Source organism: Ornithorhynchus anatinus, chromosome 5 (genome assembly GCF_004115215.2).
Source record: "Ornithorhynchus anatinus isolate Pmale09 chromosome 5, mOrnAna1.pri.v4, whole genome shotgun sequence".
Lineage (NCBI taxonomy): Eukaryota > Metazoa > Chordata > Mammalia > Monotremata > Ornithorhynchidae > Ornithorhynchus > Ornithorhynchus anatinus.
The window spans coordinates 1461138-1484088 of record NC_041732.1 but is presented as its reverse complement, the minus strand read 5'-3'; the positions used below and the strand labels follow the sequence as shown (position 1 = coordinate 1484088).

General features: G+C 49.8%; 1 protein-coding gene across 2 annotated transcripts in view; it reads left to right on the top strand.

The window, feature by feature from the left end:
• Positions 1-22951, top strand: part of SAE1 (SUMO1 activating enzyme subunit 1) — a 36008-nt gene that overhangs the window by 2926 nt on the left and 10131 nt on the right. For both annotated transcript variants that reach the window (XM_029065305.2, XM_029065304.2), the window contains exons 2-6: positions 8111-8222; positions 11811-11984; positions 14872-15014; positions 16272-16371; positions 21273-21378. In XM_029065305.2, the coding sequence (XP_028921138.1) occupies positions 8111-8222; positions 11811-11984; positions 14872-15014; positions 16272-16371; positions 21273-21378 (635 nt within the window). The remainder of the gene's footprint in view (positions 1-8110; positions 8223-11810; positions 11985-14871; positions 15015-16271; positions 16372-21272; positions 21379-22951) is intronic.

Here is a 22951-nt window from a genome sequence, read left to right as displayed (position 1 = left end):
CTCGTGGGGCTAACAGTCTAGACAGAAGGGAGACCAGGTATTTGATCCTCATTTTGCAGATGGGGAAACTGAGGCACCGAGTCGTAAAGTGATTTGCCCCAAGTTTTATGGCAACCAAGTGGCAAAGTCAGGATTTAGAACCCAGGTCGACCAGGTTATGCTCTTTCCACTAGGCCAGGTGGCCTCTTAGTGTTATTGGTTTATGTATATGTACTGGGGAAACAGAATTTACGGAAGTTTTTGTCTTCAGTTTATGGTATGTATTCAACAAGAAGCACTATAGTAGGCGCTTGATAGTATAATAGAAGCAGCGTGGTCATTAGAATGGGTCTAATTCCAGCTCCGCCACTTGTCTGCTGGATGACCTTGCCTAGTCACTTAATGTCTCTGGGTGACCTTGCCTAGTCACTTAATGTCTCTGGGTCTCAGTTGCCTCATCTGTAAATTGGGGATTAAGATTGGAAGCCCCACGTGGGACAGAGACTGTGTCCAAAATAATGATCTTGTATCTATTCCAGCACTTAGTACAGTGCCTGGCACATAGGAAGCATTTAACAAATACCATTTAAAAAAAGCAAAATCCACAGACTATCCCCTGCCCACAAGGGGCTTACAATCTAATGGGGCAGCAGAACTCAAGGTGACTTACAAATCATGAAGGCAGAGGAAAAGGACAAGGCTCTGCTAACTCCCCATTCCTCAAAAATCTCCAGTGGTTGCCCATCCCTCTTCTCCTGCCCTCCTTCATTCCCGGCAGTATCTCAAGAGGAGATCTCCCTCCTGTCTCCTTTCAAAATCCACCCCTCCACCTGAGCCTCCAAACCCATCCCTTCACACCTTATCAAAGCGCTTGCCCCTTCCCTTGCTGCCATCTTCAACTGTTCACTCCCCAGTGGCTTCTTCCCCTCTGCTTTCAAACATGCTCATGTCTCCCCTATCCTAAAAAAAACAAACCAACCCACCATTGACCCCTCAGCTCCCTCCAGGTATTGCCCCATCTCCCATTCTTCTCCAAACTCCTTAACTGGATTGTCCACACCCCCTGCCTCTCTTTCAGTCTCTCCTTGACCCCCTTCAATCTGGCTTCCTCCCCCCCTCACTCCACAAAAACTGCCCTCTCAAAGGTCACCAGTGCTGTGCTTGCCAAATACAGCAGACTATATTCCATCTTAATCCTCTTTGACCACTCAGCTGCTTCACACTGTCGACCACCCCCTTCTCCTGGAAACGTTAACCAACCTTGGTTTCACCCAAACTGTCATTCGTTCATTTGGATGTATTTATTGAGCACTTACTGTGTGCAGAGCATTGTACTAAGCGCTTGGGAAAGTGCAATACAACTATAAACAGTGACATTCTCTGCCTACAGTGAATTCACCGTCCAGAGTAGGGGAAACATCAGTACAAGTAAATAAAATTACAGATATGTACATAAGTGCTTTGGGGCTGGGAGACGGGAGAGAGCAAAGGGATAAATAAAATTACAGATATGTACATAAGTGCTTTGGGGCTTGGAGGGGGAAGAGCAAAGGGAGTGAGTCAGAGCGACACAGGGAGTGGGAGATGAGGAAAAGTAGAGCTTAGCCTGGGAGGGCGTCTTGGAGGAGATGTGCCTTCAATAAGGCTTTGAAGCGGTGGAGAGTGGTTGTCTCTGAGATTAGAGGAGGGAGGGTGCTTCAGGCCAGAGGCAGGACGTGGGCGAGGGGTTGGTGGTGAGACAGGCGAGAGCGAGGCCCAGTAAGAAGGTTAACACTAGAGGAGCGAAGTGTGCAGGGTGGGTTGTAGAAGGAGAGAAGTGAGATGAGGTAGGTGCAGGCAAGGTGATGGAGTGCTTTAAAGCCAATGGAGAGGAATTTTTGTTTGATTCAGAGGTGGATGGGTAACCACGGGAGTTTTTTGAGGAGCGGGGTGACGTGTCCAGAACGTTTTTATAGAAAAATGATCCGGGCAGCAGAATGAAGAATGGACTGGAGTGGGGAGAGACAGAAGACCGGGAGTTCAGCAGGGAGATTGATGCAGTGATCCAGGCAGGATGAGTGATTGTATTTATTAATAACAATAATAATAATAATGATATTTGTTAAATGCTTACTATGGGCAAAGCACTGTTCTAATCACTCGGTGGGTAGGGGGGCACGGATACAAGGTGATCAGGTTGTCCCACGTGGGGCTCACAGGCTTAATCCCCATTTTCCAGATGAGGGAACTGAGGCCCAGAGAAGTGAGGTGACATGCCCAAAGTCACACAGCTGACAGGTGGTGGAGGCGGGATTAGAACCCATGACCTCTGACTCCCAAGCCCGGGCTCTTTCCACTGAGCCACGCTGATTTACGTGGTAGCAGTATGGATGGAGAGGGTCTCTTACCTCTTTGGCAACTCGTTCTCAGTCTCCTCTTTTGCAGGCTCCTCCTCTGCCTCCCACCCCCTAACTGTGGGAGCCCCTCAAGACTCAATCCTGGGTCCCCTTCTATTCTCCACCTACACCCACTTCCTCGGACAACTCATTTGTTCCCATGGCTTCAACTACTATCTCTATGCAGATGATTCCCAAATCTTCATTTCCAGCCCTGATCTCTCTCCTTCTCTTCCTAGGGAAATAGTGTAACCTAGTGGAAAGAGCCCAGGCCTGGGAGTCAGAGGACCTGAGTTCTAATCCCAGCTTGTTTTCTGTGTGATCTTGGGTGATTTCTCTGAGCCTGTTTCCTCAACTGTAAAAGAGGGCTCCTATTCAGCCCCCTATGGGACCTGATGAATTTGTATCTGCCCCAGTGTTTGACACATAGTAAGTGCTTAAATACTGTTGTTATTATTATTACTAATATTCTCTGCAGTCTCATCCTTTCTCCTCTTTCAAGACATCTGTAGTTGGATGTTCCACCAGCACTTCAAACTTAACTTGTCCTCATATTCCCACTCAAACCAGCTGACTTTCCCATCACAGTAGTTGGCCCCACCACCCTCCTTTTCTCACGACCCCTTAACTTTGGCGTTTTCTATGGCTCATCTCTCCCACTCAGTCCACATAGTCGATCTGACACCAAATCCTGAATAATTCAGCCTTCACAATTTTGCTAAAATCCACCCATTCCTCTCCTTCCAAACTGCTACCTAATTAATCCAAGCTCTTAGCCTATCTCGCCTTGATTAATGGTAATAATAATGTTGGTATTGATTACTGCCTCATCTCCTTCGCTGACTTCCCTTGCCTCTTGCCTCTCCCCACTCCAGTCCATACTTCACTCTTTCGCCAGGGTCATTTTTCTACAAAAACATTCAGGCCATGTTTCCCCAGTGTTTGCCCATCCACCTTTAAAGCACTCAATCATCTTGCTCCCTCCTGCCTTACCTCTCCAATTTACTACTACAACCCACCCACACATTTCGCTCCACTGATGCCAGCCACTGATGCCAGCCTCTTCCTCGTATCTCAATTTTACCTATCTCGCTGCTGCTGCCCTGTCACCCACATCCTGCCTCTGGCCTGGAACGCCCTCCCTCTTCATATCCAACAGATGATCACTCTCCTCACTTTCAAAGTCTTATTTAAAGCACATCTCCAAAAGGCCTTTCCTGTCTAAACCCTCAGTTTCTCCTCTCCCACTCCCTCCTGCATCACCCTTGCACGTGGATTTACACCCTTTATTCACGCTACCTTCAGCCCCACAGCATTTATGCACATCAATTAATCAATAGTATTTATTGAGTGCCAACTATGTGCAGAGCACTGCACTAAGCGCTGAGGAGAGTGCAATACAACAGAATTAGCCCATCTATAATTTATATCAATGTCTGTCTCCCCCTGTAGACTGTAAACTTGTGGTTAGGGAATGTGTCTACCAATTCCGTTTTATTGTACTCTCCCAAGAGCTTGCTCTGCACACCGTAAGTGCTCATTAAATACAATTGATTGATTGATTCCCTTATAGTTTCATGTGTGCCTTTCCACATCTCTGCCTTTCACTCCAATAGGGGTATATCTAAGATTGGGAAGGACAGCATGATAATAACCTCCTCGCATTTACTCCATTAGCTTTTCCTTGTCTTGACTCTGTGACCTTCAAACCTCATTGAGTGTTCTCTAGTTCTGTTTTGGCAGTGGGAAGGATTTCTGGGGAAGACAGTGTGGTCTAGTGGAGAGAGCCTGGGACTGAAATTCAAAAAACCTGCTGTGAGACCTTGACTCAGAACTTAACCGCTCTATGTTTTTGTTGCCTCTGTGGATACGATACCTGTTCTCACTCTCTCCGTGGCTGTGAGCCCTGTGTTTCTGATCTGATTTTTGCATCCACCTCCCCCCCCCCCACTTAGCATATAGTATAGACTTAGTAGATATTATCATTATTTACTTGTTATTTGATAAATTGTAATCCTGGGTTCACCCACCTGCTGCCTCGGTCATAATTATGTGGACCTTGAGCGTGTCTCCTTTCAGCCTTCATCTTTCCAGGCCAGAAAGCCATAATCATTTCAATCTCTCCTCATGGGAGATTGCACTGTCTGGCTGATTGTTTGAAGTGCCCTTCTCCATGCTCCTTTTAGCTTGATTAAATCTGTACCTAGAGCCATTTTGGATGAAGTTCCCTATAAAGAGAATGAGAGCACCCTCTTTTTTTTTAAAAAAAAAAAAAAAAAGAAATGGTGTGTCTTAAGTGCTCACTCTGTTCCAGACACTGTACAAAGCACTGGAGCAGGTACAAGCTAATCAACCCATGTCCCACATGGGGCTTATAGTCGTAAATCCCATTTTACAGGTGAAGTAACAGGTGCCCAGAGAAGTTAAGTGACTTGTTCAAGGTCACACAGCAGACACAAGTGAAACTGAATTAGCATCCAGGTCCTCTGGCTCCCAGGCCTGGTTTTTTTGTAGTTGTTTTTTTAATTGTATTTAAGCATTTACTGTGTCAGGCACTCTACTAAGGATTGGAGTAGATACAAAATAATCAGATTGGACCCAGTCCCTTGCCCACATGGAGCTCATAATCTTATTCCCTAGTTTACAGATGAGGGGACTGAGGCTCAGAGAAGTGAAGTGATTTGCCCAAGATTACAAAGCAGACAGGTGGCAAAGCCGAGCTTAGAACTCAGATCCTCTGACTCCCAATCTGTGTTCTATCCACTGGACCACCCTACTTCTCTCCTCAAGAACCTGTGTGGCAGGAGGCTGCCTTTCACCCCAGTCCTTCTTGGTCCAAACCTGTGGGTTCCATTGATCCCGCCTCTGGCACCCAGAGCCTTGTGGGCCATCCTTTGGCACAGATGTTGCTGTTTCTCTTACCTGTTGATGCTTCTCAAGCTGTCTCTTCGGGATTCCAACATGGGCTTGTGTTCATGGGGTTTTGGGGAACATTCGAGCCTCTGGTGTTTTAGACAGGCATAGTAACCCTCACACTGTCACTTTCAGTGAGTGAGTTTGCACCTCTTTATTCATTTAATTATATTTATTGTGTGCAGACTAAGCGCACTGTACTAAGCACCTGAGAGAGTACAGTACAGCAATAGACAGGCACATTTCCCTGCCCACAACAATCTTACAGTCTAGAGATGGTGGGGAGACAGACAGGGGTGCTTGTATGAAAAGAGGCACACCTCCTATTTGCTAATTACTTTGGATGATTTGGGAAAGTACTGGGGGAATCTGCAAACATGCATCTCGGTAAGGTTTCAACCAGGGATTTAGTCTGTCAGGAGATTGGGCCCTTAAAGGTAGGTTCTTGAATTTGCCCCCAAACCAGGTCTTTTTACCCTCTTGAGGCTCTCATTAATAGTGATGGTATTTAAGTGCTTACTATGTGCCACGCACTGTTCTAAGCGCTGGGCAGTGTTCTTTCTCAGCAAACTAGATGTGTCAGTGCTTCTTCACCTTTCCGTATTCTGGAATGTGTCCTTTCCCCTCTCCCCCCTCCACATCAACATCACCTGGCTCTGGAATAATAATAAAAATGATGGTATTTGTTAAGTACCTACTATGTGCCAGGCACTGTACTAAGCGCTGGGGTGGATACAGGCAAATTGAGTTTGGTCCCAGTCCCCGTCCCATATTTATTCAGTTGTATCTATTGAGCGCTTACTCTGTGCAGAGCACTGGGGGCTCACAGTCACAATCCCCATTTTCCAGATGAGGTAACTGAGGTACAGGGAAGTGGAGTGACTTGCCCAAAGTCACACAGCAGCAGAGTCAGGATTAGAACCCGTGACCTTCTGACTCCTAGGCCCTTGCTCTGTCCACTACACCACGCTGCTTTTCTGGAAAACTTGGATTGAGCTCAGGGATGGCTATCCCCGAGCCTTCTAGAAAGACTTCATACAGAGGATGTGATGAGGATGATGATGGTGGTATTTAACCAGTGCTCACTATATGCCAGGCAACGTGTCCACTGCTAGGGTGGGTGCAGGATAATCAGATCAGATACAGTCGCTGTCCCACATGGACTTCACAGTCTGAGAGGGAGGGACAGTGGGTGTTTTATCTCCATTCTGTAGATGAGGCAGTTAAGGGATTTAAGGCAGTGTGGCTCAGTGGAAAGAGCCCGGGCTTGGGAGTCAGAGGTCATGGGTTCGAATCCCAGCTCTGCCACTTGTTAACTGTGTCACTGTGGGCAAGTCACTTCACTTCTCTGTGCCTCAGTTACCTCATTTGTAAAATGGGGATTAAGACTTTGAGCCCCATGTGGGACAACCTGATTCCCCTGTGTCTACCCCAGCGCTTAGAACAGTGCTCTGCACACAGTAAGCGCTTAACAAATACCAACATTATTATTATTATTATTATTATTATTATTATTATTATTATTTAAGGCCATCCAGCAGTCACCAAGGAGCTGGGACTAGAACTTGGGCCTCCTGGCTTCCAGCCCTATGCTCTCTCCACTAAACCACACTGCCTTCTATGGAAGGCCTCCATAATGAGAAAAGGGCCCCACCTAGACACCTGTGCTCCCACAACCCCTGTTGCGCTTCAATTCATAGGTCATCTACTCTTTTATCCCCCATTTGCAAATCATTTAAGTGGCTGTCTCCCCTCTCAAATGGTAAGCTCCTTGTCTAAGCAGTACCTGGTTGGCTGAGGTGGTGCGTATATCAGAAGATATGCATCCAGCACAGTTGGTTGTAAACTCCTTGAGGGTAGGGATTGTATCTACTAACTGCACTCTCCTTTCCCTAGTACCTAGTTCATTGTTTTGCACTCAGTGCTCGATAAATGGTACTGATTGATTGATTCAAAACTCCAGTGTGGTCGTAAGGGACTAACGTTCTCACCATACCTCAGTCTCATCTGTCTTGTCACTACCCTCTCATCCATGATCTGCCTCTGGCCTGGAACACCCTCCCTCCTCATATCCGACAGACGGTTACTCTCCCCACCTTCAAAGCCTTATCGAAGGCACATCTCCTAGAGATCTTCCCTAACTAAGGCCTCATTTCCTCTTCTCCCACTCCCTTCTGCGTCACCCTGACTTGCTCCCTTCATTCACTGCCGGCTCCCCTATTTTTCCCCCCCGCCCCACAGTACTTATGTCCATATATGAAATTTATGTATATTAATGTCTGTCTCCCCCTCCGGACTGCAAGCTCATTTTGGGCAGGGAATGTTTCTGTTATATTGTTCTGTTGTACTCTCCCAAGTGCTTAGTACAGTGCTGTGCACACAGTAAGCTCTCAGTAAATACAACTGACTGACTGGTGGGTGATTGAGTTCTCTGGCCAGGTCCATGGTGGCTCCCCTCTGCCTTCCAGCCAACCTTTGGCGCAAGGGCAAAACTTCACCCTTTTTGCCACTAACTCCTGCGAGGTTTGCCCAAAGAGGTGAGACCGGCTTGCCGAGATAATAGCTTGCTCACCCCGGTTGTGAATTTAATCATCTGTCTGTTACTAATCTGCCACACAAATAAGGCTCTTCTAAAGGATGAAACCTCCTGGGCATTCATTCCTGCCTTCCATCAGACTGGTCTGTTCCCTAACACAGTTCTCCATGTGACTCTCGGGCTTAGGGCGGGGAAACACTGGTCTGTTTTGTGGTGGCTGGAGTCCCTGGCTATACCAGTTTGTCTGTAATACTCTCTTGATGCACTGTTGCCTGCCTAGTCCTGACTGATGATGGCTTCATTGTAGGTTGCGGGCCTCCCGGGTGCTCCTTGTTGGCATGAAAGGACTTGGGGCAGAAGTGGCCAAGAATCTCATCTTGGCAGGCGTTAAAGGGCTGACCATGTTGGATCATCAGCAGGTGAGCACCATTCAGGGGAGTTTTGCAGGGTTTGGGGGTGGGGTGGTACCCTAGCCTCGATCCTCAATGGAGAGACAGAGTTCTCTGAAGTGAGCTGGCATCATCCTCGGCATCCCCTATCTTGGCTCCGCTTCTATCCTCGGGCCCCAAGGGGTTTTTACTAATCAATTCCTGTCTTCCCCTGTGCCCCGGTGTATTCAAAAATTTTCTTATTGCTCTTTTATATTGTGCGTACATTCGGGTGTGACCGTCTGCAACAGGCGTAATGTCCAGCTGGGAATCCACAGTTGAGTCTCTGAAGCACCTCTGATGGTGACCTGCGGAGAGAAAGTTGTGTCTTTGGACTGGACCCCAGCCTGGTCTTTGGCTTGCTTTTTCAGTTAAAGTATTTTCATTTATTCACCCATATTCATGCTTAGTGACAAAGAGAAAGGTGGCCCGTCAGACTTAGCAGCGTCTCCACAAAACTCAGTCACCAGAAGTTGCTTGAGCCATGTGTCTTTTATTTAAAATGTTTCTTGACTTGATTGGATTTTCTAAGGCTTTGAGCTGGAAATTCTCGGACATGAGGAAGGGAGGAGTCTGGAGGTAGAGAAGGGGAAAATGGGAAGAAGGTGGGACGTGGTTCCTGGCTGCCCAGCAACTCTCCCCAGTCTACATATTCGCTTTCTTCTCCTGCAACACTCCAACTTGCACTCTTCCCTCCCCTCAGGCTCTGCTAACTGGACTTGGCTCTAGTCCTCTCCCTTCTCTCTCCCATTGCTCCTTCCTCTCCCCTCTCTGCCACTCTCCCTCTCTCTCCCCCACCCACCCAAATCTGCCAGACCACAGCCCACCCAGCCTCCAAAGCCTCCTAGAATCCTGAAATCCCAAATTCCACCTCCTCTGGGACCTTCCCCAAGCCATTTCTACCCCTCTGGTCACATTTCAGGGAAAGAGGTTTGGTCTCTGTAAATGGGACCAAATATATATCACTGTTAGGGTTAGCTGGCTGGCTGGTGACGATGGTATTGATGATGTGTCAGCTGAGGGCAGAACAGACTTAAAACCAGCCAAACCTCTTGGACAAATCAGTTAACTTCTCTGTACCTCTGTTTCCTCATCTTCAAAATTGGGATTAAATCGCAGTCCTCCCTCCCGTCTAGACTGTGAGCCTCATGTGGGACAGGAACTGCTTCTGACCTGATTACCTTGTGTCTGTCTCTCACTGCATAGTACAGTGCTTGTCGCATAGTAAGAGCTGAACAAGTACTGCAATTATTAATGCCAAGCTCTTTGTTAGATGCAACAAATAAACAGTTTAGACATGGGACCCTGCCCTCCTGGGGCTCACGGTCTACTGGGTTCCATCAAGCAAAAATGATTAGCTGAGCCAACAGGACAAGAGAAAGTTAAGATAAGTAAACAGGTAGCTCTGCAATAGAGAGTGTATGTATATGTGTCTCTGTTTCATTCATTAATTCAGTCTTACTGTTGGCAGAGCACTGTACTGAGCACTTGGGAAAGCACAATACAACAATAAACAGTGACATTTCTTGCCCACAACGAACTTACAGTCTAGCTGAGAAGAGCATGGGCCCCGTAGTCAGAAAGACCTGGATTCTAATCCCGGCTCTTCCATGTGTCTCGTGCGTGACCTTGGGCAAGTTACTTAACCTCCCTGGGCCTCAGTTCCCTCATTTGTAAAATGGAGATTAAGAGTGTGAGCCCCATGTGGGACAGGGACTGTGTCCAACCCACTGACTCGTATCTACCCCAGCGCTTAAAACAGTGCTTGGCACATAGTAAGTGCTTAACCAGCACCATTATTATTATTATTTGGGGTATGGGAATCTTCAGAATTTTTGCTAGGTCAGTCAGCAGGCCTTGGTTTCTAAACCCTACCAAAGGTTGTGAAAGGCAGAGTGCGGCTTCTTGCTAAAACTGTTGTGGAATCTGGGGAGACGCTGGTCTGGACAAGGGGTGGTGGTGGTGACATCACCAGAGGTTTCTGTCCCTGCCCACACCACCCCCCCCCCCCCCCCGCTTTTTGCTGCCTCCCTCTCTGTCCAGTCAGACCAGGCAGAGAGCCCTGGGCCACGGCCAGGGCCAGGCCACCTGCCTTTGTCTCAGAGAGGAGGAGTTGGGACTGCAGCCTCCCCAGGGCCTCTGACCTCTTCACCTCCACGTTTCCTTTCTCCCACTCGAGGGAGACAAGGCCGCAAAGAAACTCGGTGGTCAGTGAGCATGGGATTCTCTAGATGGGACTCAGCATGGGAGTGGAGGTGGGAAGCTGTTTGCTGCTCCTGTAGTACTGCAGGCAAAATAGAGGGGACCCTACAGGGGCTCCACATCACCGGGATGCAGTGGGCCCCTTCGGGGAAGGTCTGTGGAAAGCTCCTAGTTATTTCTGTGAATTGTTACTGAGCCATTTCACTCCACAGCTGCCCATACCAGTTGATGATGATGCTGATAATGGTATTTTTTAGGCGCTTACTATGTGCCAAGCACTGTGCTACGCCTTGGAGTAGATACAAGATCATCAGATCAGACACATTCCTTGTCCAGACTCACAGTCCAAGGAGGGAGGGAGAACAGGTACCAAATCTCCTTTTTGCCATTGAGGAGACCGAAACCTGGAGAATAATAATAATAATGGTGGTATTTGTTAAGCACTTACTATGGGCAGGGCACTGTTCTAAGCGCTGGGGGGATTCAAGGTGATCAGGTTGTCCCACGGGGGGCTTCACAGTTTTCATCCCCATTTTCCAGATGAGGTAACCGAGACCCAGAGAAGTGAGGTGACTTGCCCAAAGTCACACAGCTGGCATGCAGCGGAGCCGGGATTACAACCCACAACCTCTGACTCCCAAGCCCGGGTTCTTTCCACTGAGCCACACTGCTTCTCTAAAGAAGTGACCTTCCCAAGATTACACAGCAGGCCAGTGACGGAGTGGGGATTGGAACTGAGAACCTCTGACTCGGAGGCCCGTGCTCTTTCCGCTAGGCCAGGCCGCTTCTCCGTTAATGATCACGGCAGAGGCAGACGATTTTTTCTTCTCCAGGACTCCAGGCATCGGTTTGGACACATGGGGGAGCCAGTGCTCTATTAATCTGTAGTGAATGAAGAGATTGGGAAGCAAATTTCAAAACTGAACTGTTTGTGGGTTGTGCTACAGCACCCACAGAGAATCACGCACGCTTCCCCGTGAAAAGCGCAATATTGCATTATTAAGCTTATGCCTACCTCACGAGTCGTTCCTTGATTAAGTCGTATTTTTCACGGCTCGCTCTCCCTTTTGCGCCTCTAGGATCTCTGACTTTTGGACATTTGATATTCACCTCAACCTCGCAGTACTTATGTACATTACATATTCGATTTAATGCCTGTCTCCTCCTCTAGACTGTAAACTCGTTATGGGCAGGGAATGTCTGCTAATTCTGTTGTATACTCCCAAGCGCTTTGAACAGGGCTCTGCAGATTATAAGCACTCAGCAAATACGGTTGATGGGTTGCCTCCTGGAGCTGGACTTCAGTTGTTTGCAGCTATACCGCAAAAAACCAGCTTCTGGTCATGATTTATTTATCTCCTCTGATTTCCCTCGTAGGTGACACCGGAAGACACTGGAGCACAATTCTTGATTCCCACCGGATCCTCTGGTCGCAATCGGGCGGAAGCCTCTCTGGAACGAGCCCAGAACCTCAACCCAATGGTGGATGTGAAGGTGGACACCGATCTCCTAGAAAATAAGCCCGAAACCTTCTTCACCCAGTTCGACGCGGTACGTAGCCCAGCGAATTGAACGTCCATTTTCCGTTGCCAGCAGAAGTGGTGCAGGGTGGGGGCACTGAGTGGGTGCGTGCCCTGCCCACTGCAGGGTCCGGGCTATTGAGGGCCTTGTAGAAGCCCTCAGGTCTGACTCATTGACAAGCTGCTCCAGATCGCATGGAGTTTGAATTTTTCCAACTAGGCTGAACCACCCCCCGACCTCTCTGTGAATACGGCCCGGGAAGTCTGTGCCGTCTTTGAATCTTTCGTCGTCAACAAATGTGGACTGACTTTTCGGAGGGGAGTAGGTGTCGGACTTGAGCGATTTCTCCTGCTACCCTTGCGGGCTTTGCTCAGCTTTGGCCAGCGGAGCGAATCCGGGTCCTGTGCACTCCCAGGATCAACCCATCCTGAAACCACACTGCTCCTCAGAAGGAATCCCAGAGACCTTTTTGGATCGGTTCCCTCTCCTCTCTCCGTTCCCTCCGCTGGCAGCCTGACGCGACCTTTTCCCCTGCACTCCTGAGCCCGCCTCCTCATTCCCAAACTGCATGTCTGTCACAGGCAGAAATCCGTGGGGGATTCTCTCTTGAGTTGTGTCCAGGAGTCCCGTTGCTACCGCTGTATTGTGTACAGTATGCAGATGTGTTGTGCGCAGCAGCGGGCCTGGTTTCTGGCCTTGGGCTTGTGGCATCCCTCTCCCACCAGGCAGTAGCCCAGATAACTCCTATCTTCTCTTCACCTCATCTATCCATCCGGTCTTTGTTTTCCATAATTGCTAGTCTTTCTCTTTTGGCTTCGTGACTTTTGAATTGGCCCTCCTCAGTGTTGGCCGTCTTCTGCTGTGCCAAACTGGGAATCTTCCATTTTCACTGCAGAACTCTCGAGAGCGGGCTCAGGTCAGGGGAGAAAGTCAAGAGGAGGAAATAAATAGGAATAAGCCTGCCTTCCCCTCCCAGATCTCATGGAAGCATGTGGAGGAAGGAAGTTCAACCTTTTTTTCCACTACCTCTTAATGTTGCCCTGAGTAACAGTGTCGGGGAATTAAAAAGGTGTCTAAGAATTTAAAACTAAGACGTGCCTGACACCTCAATTTTGAGTAATCCAGCCCAGGAGCCCCAGGGGAAGAGTATGGAATCGCTGCCCCGCATTGTCTGAGTCTGAATGGGAGGTCACTTGGTCTGTAACCTTTTCTATTGTCTTTTAAGGCAGATAAAGTTTCACACCAGAATGTATGGAAAATAATCACATCAAGACTTGTTTACCTTGACTGAAATTTTCACCATCAGAAGGTGAAAATGCAGGTTTTGGAATGTTCAACTCCTGACCCTTTTGGTCAGGAAAATAACGTTCGGCACTGGCGTGGTTTGTGTCTGAGAGTTGTCCAGGTTTCTGGGAAAGGGAGGTAGCAACTGGGGGGACACAAGACTTGGAAATAATGGCTAAACTGTCGACAGACATTTTCCTTGGCTCCAAGCAAAAGGTCTCCACAGCGGGCTTCACTCGCCCCGTTGGTTGGTCCGCGGGCCACCTAGCAATTTCCGTACGCTTTCACTCTTGGGAATCGACGGGATTTTATTGGAATGGGCCAGGAGCGTTGAGCTAATTTGTTGCCCACTTCCTCCGTGTGAAAACCTACAGCTTTTCTTCCCTTAGTCCTGGTCCCTTCGGATACCTTGGGAACTCATGGTACCAGTTTGGAATGAGCTTCCTACCCACCTGGGGCCACAGTCCCTGAAGAGAAATGGGAGCACCATCCCTGGGTTTGCTGGCTGCCATAGGGCTCACACCCGCATGGCCTAGTGGAAAGAGCTTGGGCCTGGGAGTCAGAAGGACCTGGGTTCTAATCCCAGTTCCATCACTTGTCTGCTGCGTGACCTTCTCTCCTTCTACATCCCAACTCGCACACTCCGCTTCTCTAGCACTGACCTCAATGTGCCTCATTCTCGCCTCGCCCGCCGTCGACCCCTGGTCCACATCCTACTTCTGGCCTGGATTGCCCTCACTCCTCAAATCCGCCAAACTAGCACACTTCCCCCTTTCAAAGCCCTAGTGAAAGCTCACTTCCTCCAGGAGGCCTTCCTAAACTAAGCCCCCCTTTTCCTCTCCTCCACCTCCCCTCCCCATTGCCCCGACCCACTTCCTTTGCTCTACCCCCTGCCCTTCAGCACTTGTGTATCTATGTACATATTTATGATTGTAGTTATATTTATTTTTATTAATGATGTGTATATATCTATAATTCTGCTTATTTATAATGCTACTGATGCCTCTTTATTTGTTTTGATGTCTCTTTCCCCCCTTCTAGACTGTGAACCCGTTGTGGGCAGGGATTGTCTCTATTTGTTGCTGAATTGTACCTCCCAAGTGCTTAGTACAGGGCTCCGCACACAGGAAGCGCTCAATAAATATGATTGAATGAATGAATGAATGAAATGATCTTTAGCAAGTTACTTAATGTTGGTATTTGTTAAGCGCTTACTATGTGCAGAGCCCTGTTCTAAGCGCTGGGGTAGATACAGGCTAATCAGGTTGTCCCACATGAGGCTCACAGTCTTAATCCCCATTTTACAGATGAGGTAACTGAGGCACAGAGAAATTAAGTGACTTGCCCAGAGTCACACAGCTGACAAGTGGCAGAGCCGGGATTCGAACCCATGACCTCAGACTCCCAAGCCCATGCTCTTTCCACTTAACTTCTCTTTGTCTCAGTTATATCATCTGTAAAACGGGGATGAAGACTGTGAGCTCCACGTGGGGCAGAGACTGTGCGCGGCCCGATTATCCTCTGTCTACCCCAGTGTTTGGTACAGTGCCTGACACTTAACAAATATTACAACTATTATTATGATTATTTGTCTCTCTCCCTCTCTCTTTCTCTGCCTCTCTGGTTTTCACAGGTCTGTCTGACGTGCTGCTCCAGGGATGTCCTGATTAAGATTGACCAAATCTGCCACAAAAATAGCATCAAGTTCTTTGCCGGAGACGTGTTTGGCTACCACGGATACATGTTCGCCAATCTTGGAGAGCACGAATTTGTGGAGTAAGTGTGCTTTGGGAGTTGTCCCCAGAACCAACAGCCTGGACGGCGGGAGTGGCTGCGTGTTCCTTCGGAAACCCCCGGCTGCGGCCGTAGAGGGTTCAGTAAAGCGCACCTGCCGGCTCGGCTCGGGGGACGTTCAGCACCCAACCCAGGCTGCCATGAAGCAGGGTTCCAGGCCTGCCCTCCCAAGATTTCGGGAGCATTTGCACCAAACGGTGGCTGGCTAGATAGGTGACGGTCGGTACAGCTGAATAAGATAGCACAACATGCATTTGAACATACGCCGTTTGGGATTCAAGGCCGCCCCTTTCTCCTTTGGATTAAAGGGGTCCCAGTCTCTGTCCCACCCCTACTTTTGGTAATGCCTCCAGGTAAACCGCAGTGGGATCCACCGGGGCCTGAGCGCCCCGAGACAGTCTATGCAGCGTGGGTTCGAGAGCCCTGTTCTGACCATTCATTCAGTCCGTTCAATCGTATTTATTGAGTGCTTACTATATGCAGAGCACTGTACTAAGCACTTGGAGAAAGTACAGTACAACAATAAACAGTGACATTCCCTGCCCACAGTGAATTTACAGTCTGGAGCCTACAGTATGCAGACGTGTTGTGGGCAGCAGCTCTTTTGGTTCTGGAGAAGCAATGAGGCGTAGTGGACAGAGCACGAGCCTGGGAGTCAGAAGGACCTGGGTTCTAATTCCAGCTCCGCCACTTGTCTGCTGTGTGGCCTTAGGCAAGTCACGTCACTTCTCTGGGCCTCAGTCACCTCATCTGTACAATGAGGATAAGAGTGTCCATGTGGGACAGAGACTTTCCAATCTGATTAACATGTATCTGCCCCAGCGGCTGGCATGTAGTAAGGGCTTAACAAGTACCATAATTTTTTATTATGATTATAAAGGAGAGAGGCAGGGCTCATGGGTTGGAAACCTGGAATGGGGGGGGAAAGCAAATTTGTATCTGAGAATAGAAGCTTCCTGGGGGCAAAGTTCATTTTATCAATTAGGCTTACTGTTGGTGCCTATCAGGGCGACATCCACCCCTCCGGGAAGGCTGTTCGATTATTTGGGTTTTATGGTGATCCCGAGGACTGCCGGGTAAGCCTGGGGAGTGCATATTGTTTGAAAAGCCGTGGCTCTCCTCGCATTTTTTCCTCCCCATGGAAAGCCCACCTAGCTGGGAAATATCTGAGAAGCCTGATTCCAACGGGGCTGTGGGTAGTCAGGTGGCAGTGATGCCTCTGTTCGTGGCTCTTTTCAGGGAGAAAACCAAAGTCACCAAAGCTGGCCAAGGTGTGGAAGACGGACCGGACACCAAAAAAGCCAAGATGGATTCGACTGAGACAACAATGGTAAAAAGGGTACGTGTTCTAGCCTGGAAGGTGCAAACCATGTCTTTCCACAGTCGACACCTAAAAATAGCTGGCTGGGCGTGTAGTATGCCACATCTAAAACGTTCTGTCTTTCTGAGCAGAGGTGCTAGGCGGCGGTGGTGGCTGCTGCTGCTGCTGCTGCTATCATGTTTATCAGTGTCTTGAGTGCTGAGAGTCGAAGGGAATTTACCAAATAGGAGGAAGGGCTCGGGTCTTTGCGCTGGACCCCACCAGCTTAGCCCATTGTAACTTAAAGGGGGAGAGCCTGGGGCCCGGGGGAGGAGGCTCTACTCTGTTCTTTTTTGTTCTTACTTTTTTTTATTTCTCTTTTTATGTGTAATCACCTTCGGGGGAAAAACCCCAAAGGAAGTTTGATGAAGAAAAGCTTGAATGGCATATACCGTCTCCTCCAAGAAGCTGTTTAGGGGTACTTGGGTCGCCTTTGAGGGGACATGAGGGGAAATCCCCCACTGTTCTTGGCGGGCTAGGGAGCGTGCAGAAAACCAAGCTGCTCCCTCTCTGGGGCTCAGATCTAAAGGAGGGGTGGACCTTATAAACATCCAAGGAGGCTGTCGATGTCAGAGGGGACAGACTGAGGGGGAGCAGGCAGGAGCAAGATAACAAAGGTTCTGAGAGGTGGGGCTGGGCCCAGGGTGGAGGGGGGAATAGCATCCTGGGGTCGGGGAAAGGTGCCTGAGAAGTGATGTGGAGCAGGAAGAATGACAGGTGACCACATCCAAAGTCGCAGGAAGTTTCTGGAGAAGGACCACGAGCATTTCTGCCAAAGCCAAAGGGCCAAATTTGCTCACCGCATCTTATTGGGTGTGGGTTGGGATAGTCAGAAGTTGTGGTAGGAAATCAGCCTTCAAGGAAATTGCCCTGCCAAGTTGTATTTTACCCTCTATTCAAATTGTCTTAATTATCAAGCTAACTTGTTTGCAGTGGGGCCAGAGCTTGGTCTCTCTCCCACCTTCTCCTCCTCTTCCTCCTTCCCTTCTCCCCCACCCCCCTCAGCAGCCAGGCCCTATTTGAATGGCTGGGAGAGTTTTTTTGGAGGGGAATTAGTAACCAACAGGAGAGTAGAAAAGCTGTATTGTTGGTGCTGTCAGTTTATAAATCACCCCCTCTTGTAAGCATGACACTTGGCCTTGGTGTGAAGGGTTTTATGCCTTGGGGGCATTCTGGGATTGTCGGGTCTTTCACATTGAAATACTTGGAGTTCCCAGCTTTGTATGAGCAGCTCCCAGTTGGAAGTTGAAAGTTGGAGTAGTTTGTGCTAGTGCTGCGGGGGAAGGTGGGTTGCCTGGTGGGCTGGCTGGCTGGCTGCAGAGAACCGATCTGGAAATCCCCTTCTGGGGTCTGCTCTACTGTATCTCACTATGAGCGGAACGCAGACGGCACCTCCCCCACCCCCACCCGGGCAGACCCGTCAGTGAGCGGCCTCTGCGCCCTCTCTGACCCATCCTTCCAGCCTGCCCTCTGTGGACTGTTTCAGGAAGCTTCTTCCTCCATGGGGCAGGACTTGAAGGTATCAAAATATTCTGCAGCTGACGTTGTTAGTCAGCTGCTTGGCTTGGACGGTTCCCCCCACCCCCCGGGAAGTCCGATCCTCGTTGGCTAGGGTTAGGATGCATTCAACGCGTTCCTGTTCCTAATGACCAGCATTCCAAAGCCTTGTCTCCCCACATCTCCACTCCCGCCCCCGACGAGGAGGAGGACTGCCCTGCCGCCGCTGGCTGCCGCTTCTTTTACGAGCCTGCCCCTCTACCAGATCGGCATCGGAGGCGCCGCCTTATGGAACTGCCGTCAGAGCCGTTTGATCAGCGGCCCTTTAATGGAGACCAGCCACTTCCTGCCTTCCTTGATGTGTCCTTGATGTTGCTTAGGGCACAGAAATGAGAAATACAGACTGTGGCTGTAAGCCCAGCGGGAAAGCGGGGCAGGGAGTGCTTTTCCAGGGCTTTGAGCCTTCTGATTTGGCTGCCGGGGCCAGCGGCCCGTTCCATCAAAACAAGCCTTTCCGCTCAGACATGGTAAAAGGGGGCCTTACCTGCGCCTCTGGCTGCTCTCATTCAAGCCCGTGGTCATCTCCCTCCGACTCGGGGCTGTAGCGAACCGGAAGACTGTCTGATCTCTGCTTCTGAGCTCCCAACAAGGGGGAAGAATTGCAACTTTCCATCCCGGGCCCTCAGACAGACACCCCCCAGGCTGCTCCTTTCCAGGAAATTGGTACTTTCTACTTGACTTCGTACAGATGAGGATTTGGTGTGGGTAGAAGAGGGTGAACTCTTTGAGCTCGGTAGAGCAGCGAAAGATGCCTTGCCTCTGAGTCTAGCCCGCCTTTATCCCTAAGGGCCTGCAGAAATATCTCTATTCCCTGATACAACCTGACGTGCAGTGTTCAACTTTCATTGGATCGGCTGAATTCCTTGAGTGCCCATCGCCCTTTACCTGGCTTCCCCAGAGCCAATTTCCTGGGACTTTCCCTCCTTTTTTTTTTTAAAGGTATGCGTTAAGTGCTTACTCTAGGCCAGGCCCTGTACTAAGCACTCAGGTAGATACAAGTTCATCAGGTTCTGCACAGTCCCTGTCCCACATGGAGCTCACAGTCTTAATCCCTATTTTACAGATCACTGCGTGAAGTGATTCGCCCGAGGTCACACAGCAGGCAAGTGGCAGAGCCACGATTAGAACCCAGGTTCTTCTAACTCCCAGGTCTGCTCTGTCCACTAGGCCATGTCCCTCCACCTTCTCTTCTCCCCTCTCCGCGCTCCCCCCTCGCCCCACAGACATCGCATACATCTTGACCAAGCAGAAACCTAGAAGCCGAAGGGGTTTCTTAACTTGGGCAGCTTTCCTGCTCCCAACCTGCTTTGTCCCAGTTGGCAGCCGCAACTGCCAGTCAGGCCCAGGTTCAGCCCCTGCCCTCAGTCATTAATCTTCCCTAGTCAGGAGGGCCTGACCCTTGGCTAGCAGCCTCCGGGAAGCCTTCACTCGCTCCGGTGCCAGTAAGACATGCTGGCTGCAACTCCCTCGGGGGGCCCCCTCTTCCTGGTTTTCCCAGAGTCCCCCATCCACCCCAGCACTGCCCTCCTTGTCTCGTCTCACTGTTTGAGTATCCTCTTGAATCGCCAATCTCTATCTCATGGTCCATTTCAGAGTGATTTTCATTCCTTAGTCCCTGTCACCAGCCCCGGATGAGGAAGATCAGAACTGAGGGCCATGTGTTAGGAAAAATAACAATTTTGAGCTCTGGAGTGGGATCATCCAAATCAAATTTCAGACAACTGCGGATACCTTTTATTCTAAGAATTACTTGTGAAACCATTGGGTGGGGGACGAGTAGCCACCAGGGAGATTCTCTCAAGTAGCCGCTTTCTCTCCTGTGTGGTTTTGGGTGGTTCTCCCACCCCTAGCCCCCCAGTGCCTTTGGCAAATGGCTGCCCAGGAAGTCTGGCAGAGGTCCATCCTCTCTCCGGGCTGGCCGTGTGCCCCGAGCAGCCCGCTGGCAGCCCGGCCTGTTCTCTGGCTTCCACTTTACGATCCATCAGACGGAGAACGAGACGGCCTTCCTGCCCTGGGCAGGTGGTCCCGTGAGGTCAAACAGCCTGGGCCCAGCTTTGGGACACGTCCCACCCATTGCTGTGTTTGCCAAGTGCTGAAACCAGTGAAGATTGCAGGGAGGAGGAGGCGGAAACCATCTCTGTTTAATGTCGTTCAGGGCAGTTTGAGAATTTCATTTACTTAATCCATCTTGCTGCTGCCCGAGCAGACCTGCAGGTGCTTCTCCACACGTGTACCGGCCCTCAGAACTGCCGAGGGGTTAGGTTGGGGTCCTTTGAACTGTCCAGCACAGCTGAACCTTGATGATTGACTGCACCCGATCACAGGAAGACTTGCCTAAGGTCACCCAGCAGGCAGTGTTGCAGCTGGGATTAGAACCCAGGTCTTCTGATTCCCAGGCCTGGGCTATTTTCATCAAGCCACGCTGCTTCTCACTGGTTTACCAGTAGCGTAGCTGCCCAGTAAATACCATTGATTGAATCAGTTGGTCAGTTAAAAAGCTGAAGTCCATTTTATGCACAGCCTTCAAGCATTCCTGCAAAGTATGGGATTGGCATTATCGCTGTTTCCAGGGTGAAAAGACCGAGACCCAAAAAAGAAATTTATCCACAGACATTCAAGTCCTGGTGGCCCAACCAGATAATAATAATAGCGATAATAGTAATATATTAATTGTATTAAGTGTTTACGTATGCAGGGCACTCTATCAAGCACCGGGATAGAATCAAGTTAATATGGTTGAACACAGTCCCTGTTCCACGTGGGGCTACCAGTTTTACTTCCCATTTTACGGATGAAGTAACTGAGACACAGAGAAATGAAGTGACATGCCCAGGGTCACACAGCAGACAAGTGGTAGAGCCAAGAATAGAACCTGCGTCCTTCTGACTACCAGATGTGGGATTTATCTACTAGCCCATGATACTTCTCCAAGATGTGAGGCCAAGCCAACCTCCCAGCCTGAAATGAATCCCAGGAGCGGTGGCTCCTTGAGGACAGGGACTGTGTCTTTGACTTCTTTATCCCATGCTTGGTGCCTAGTACTGTGTTCTGGGTCTCTAGACTTTATTGTTGTACTCTCCCAAGCGCTTAGTACAGTGCTGTGCACACAGTAAGTGCTCAATAAATACGATTGACCGACTGACTGACTGACCAACTGAGCACCGATGCCTAGTGTTTACGTTGGGGGCCGGGGAGGAGAAGGAGCCAGAGGAGGGGATGATTATTACTGGGATGAATTTTAAAGGACTGTGGCTTTGTTGGATGTGAAGCCAGCTCAGAGATTTGATGCATTCTATATTACTCTTTAAACTCTTGTTCCACAGAAAGTGGTCTTCTGCCCGTTAAAGGAGGCTCTGGAGGTGGATTGGAGCAGTGACAAAGCAAAGAGCCTGCTGAAGCGGACCACTTCCGATTATTTTCTGCTTCAAGGTAGGGCCAAGGATCGAGCTCCTGTCACGGAAGTGAGCTTGGGGAGCGTGCCGTGCCACTGGTGCTGCTGGCGCTCACTCCCCACCGGAGTCAGAATTCCCACCGGCTCTCGTGGTGCCCAGTCTGGCTGGCCTAGGGCTGGCTGCCAGTGCCCATCTACGACAGTGGCCTCCTGCAGCAGGCAAGGGGCAAGGCTGAGAGAACCCTGCCCCAGGGCCTGCGGTTAGGGTGAGGGTTGAGCCCAGTTTATCTGGATGTTGACTTGTTTGCTGAAGAAAGGAGTCAGGGCCCAAATGTTAGAAGGGCGGCTGAGCGTTGCCCTGGGTGGGGATGGGTGGGGAGGAGGGAGGGAGGGGTGTCCCTTGAACAATGGGATGCACTGCCTTATAGCCACTGGATCTGGAGGGCGGGGGTTGTCAGGTCGGGACCCAGGGAGAGCCCTGGCAGGAGGAATTAGCATCAAAGAAGTAAGGGCCCGCAGAAAACGAAACCAGGATTGCGCCCTGGCCTCCCCTGAGACCTGTCTTCGTGAGCCATTGCTACTTTGCCTTTGTTTCACCACTCTGCTCCAACCCCAAACCGTGACCTTGAGCCCTACTGTGCCCACGGCGACTGTACCATTTCTTTGCTGGAAGGGGCGTTTTATTTTGCTCGGTGGTATTTTTCCTTCTCGTCACTGGGCCGTAAATGTGTCTTGCACTCCCCGTTTGGCCGGTGTCCATCTGAGGGGAGACGAGGCTTTGTCGAAGCACCAGCCCCAGGGTCTCCCAAGGATCACTCGGTGTCCTGGGGCTGGTGCTCCAGAACAGCTGCGATTTTTCTGGCCTTTGGACTGGCATAGCTCTAGGCATTCCCGTGGCCTCCGTTAGTTGAACGGGATGCAGATTGACTTTGAGCAGGGCAAGCTGTTCCTGAAATGGGGGAAAATGTGGTGGCCACTCTAGCAAGCCCCCACAGAACCAGGGGCTGTCTGGTGGGCCGGCAAAACCGAGTCCTGTTGCTGTTTGGGGGAGGAGGGAGTATTCCAACCCTCCGAAAGCAAGAGAGAGATCAAAGAGGATGCTGAAAATGGCTCTTTGGGGGCAGGGAGTGCATCTCTTTCGTATTGTACTCTCTCAAGTGCTTAATACAGTGCTCTGCCATCAAATACCATTGATTGATTGATTGGAAGCAGTTTTTGACTTGGCTATAAGGAGGTCATTTAGTGACCTTGGAGAGAACAATCTCAGTGGCGTGAAAGGTCCAAAGCCAGACTGCAGCTAAACTTGAGAAGAGAATTGGTGGAGGGGCGATGAAGGCAGAGGAGGTATATGGCCCTTTCTAGGAATGGGAACTGGAAAATAAGGCCATAGCTGGAGGAGTTAGATTATGGGCTCTGCCACTTGATTGGACAAGTCACTTAATTTCTCTGTGCTTTAGTTGGCTCATCTGTAAAATGGGGATTAAGACTGCGAGCCCAGTGTGGAACAGGGACTGAGTCAAAACTGGTTATTGTGTACCTACCTCAGCGTTTAATACAGTATCTGGCACATAATAAGCGCTTAGCAAATACCACTAAAAGGGGGGTGCTTTT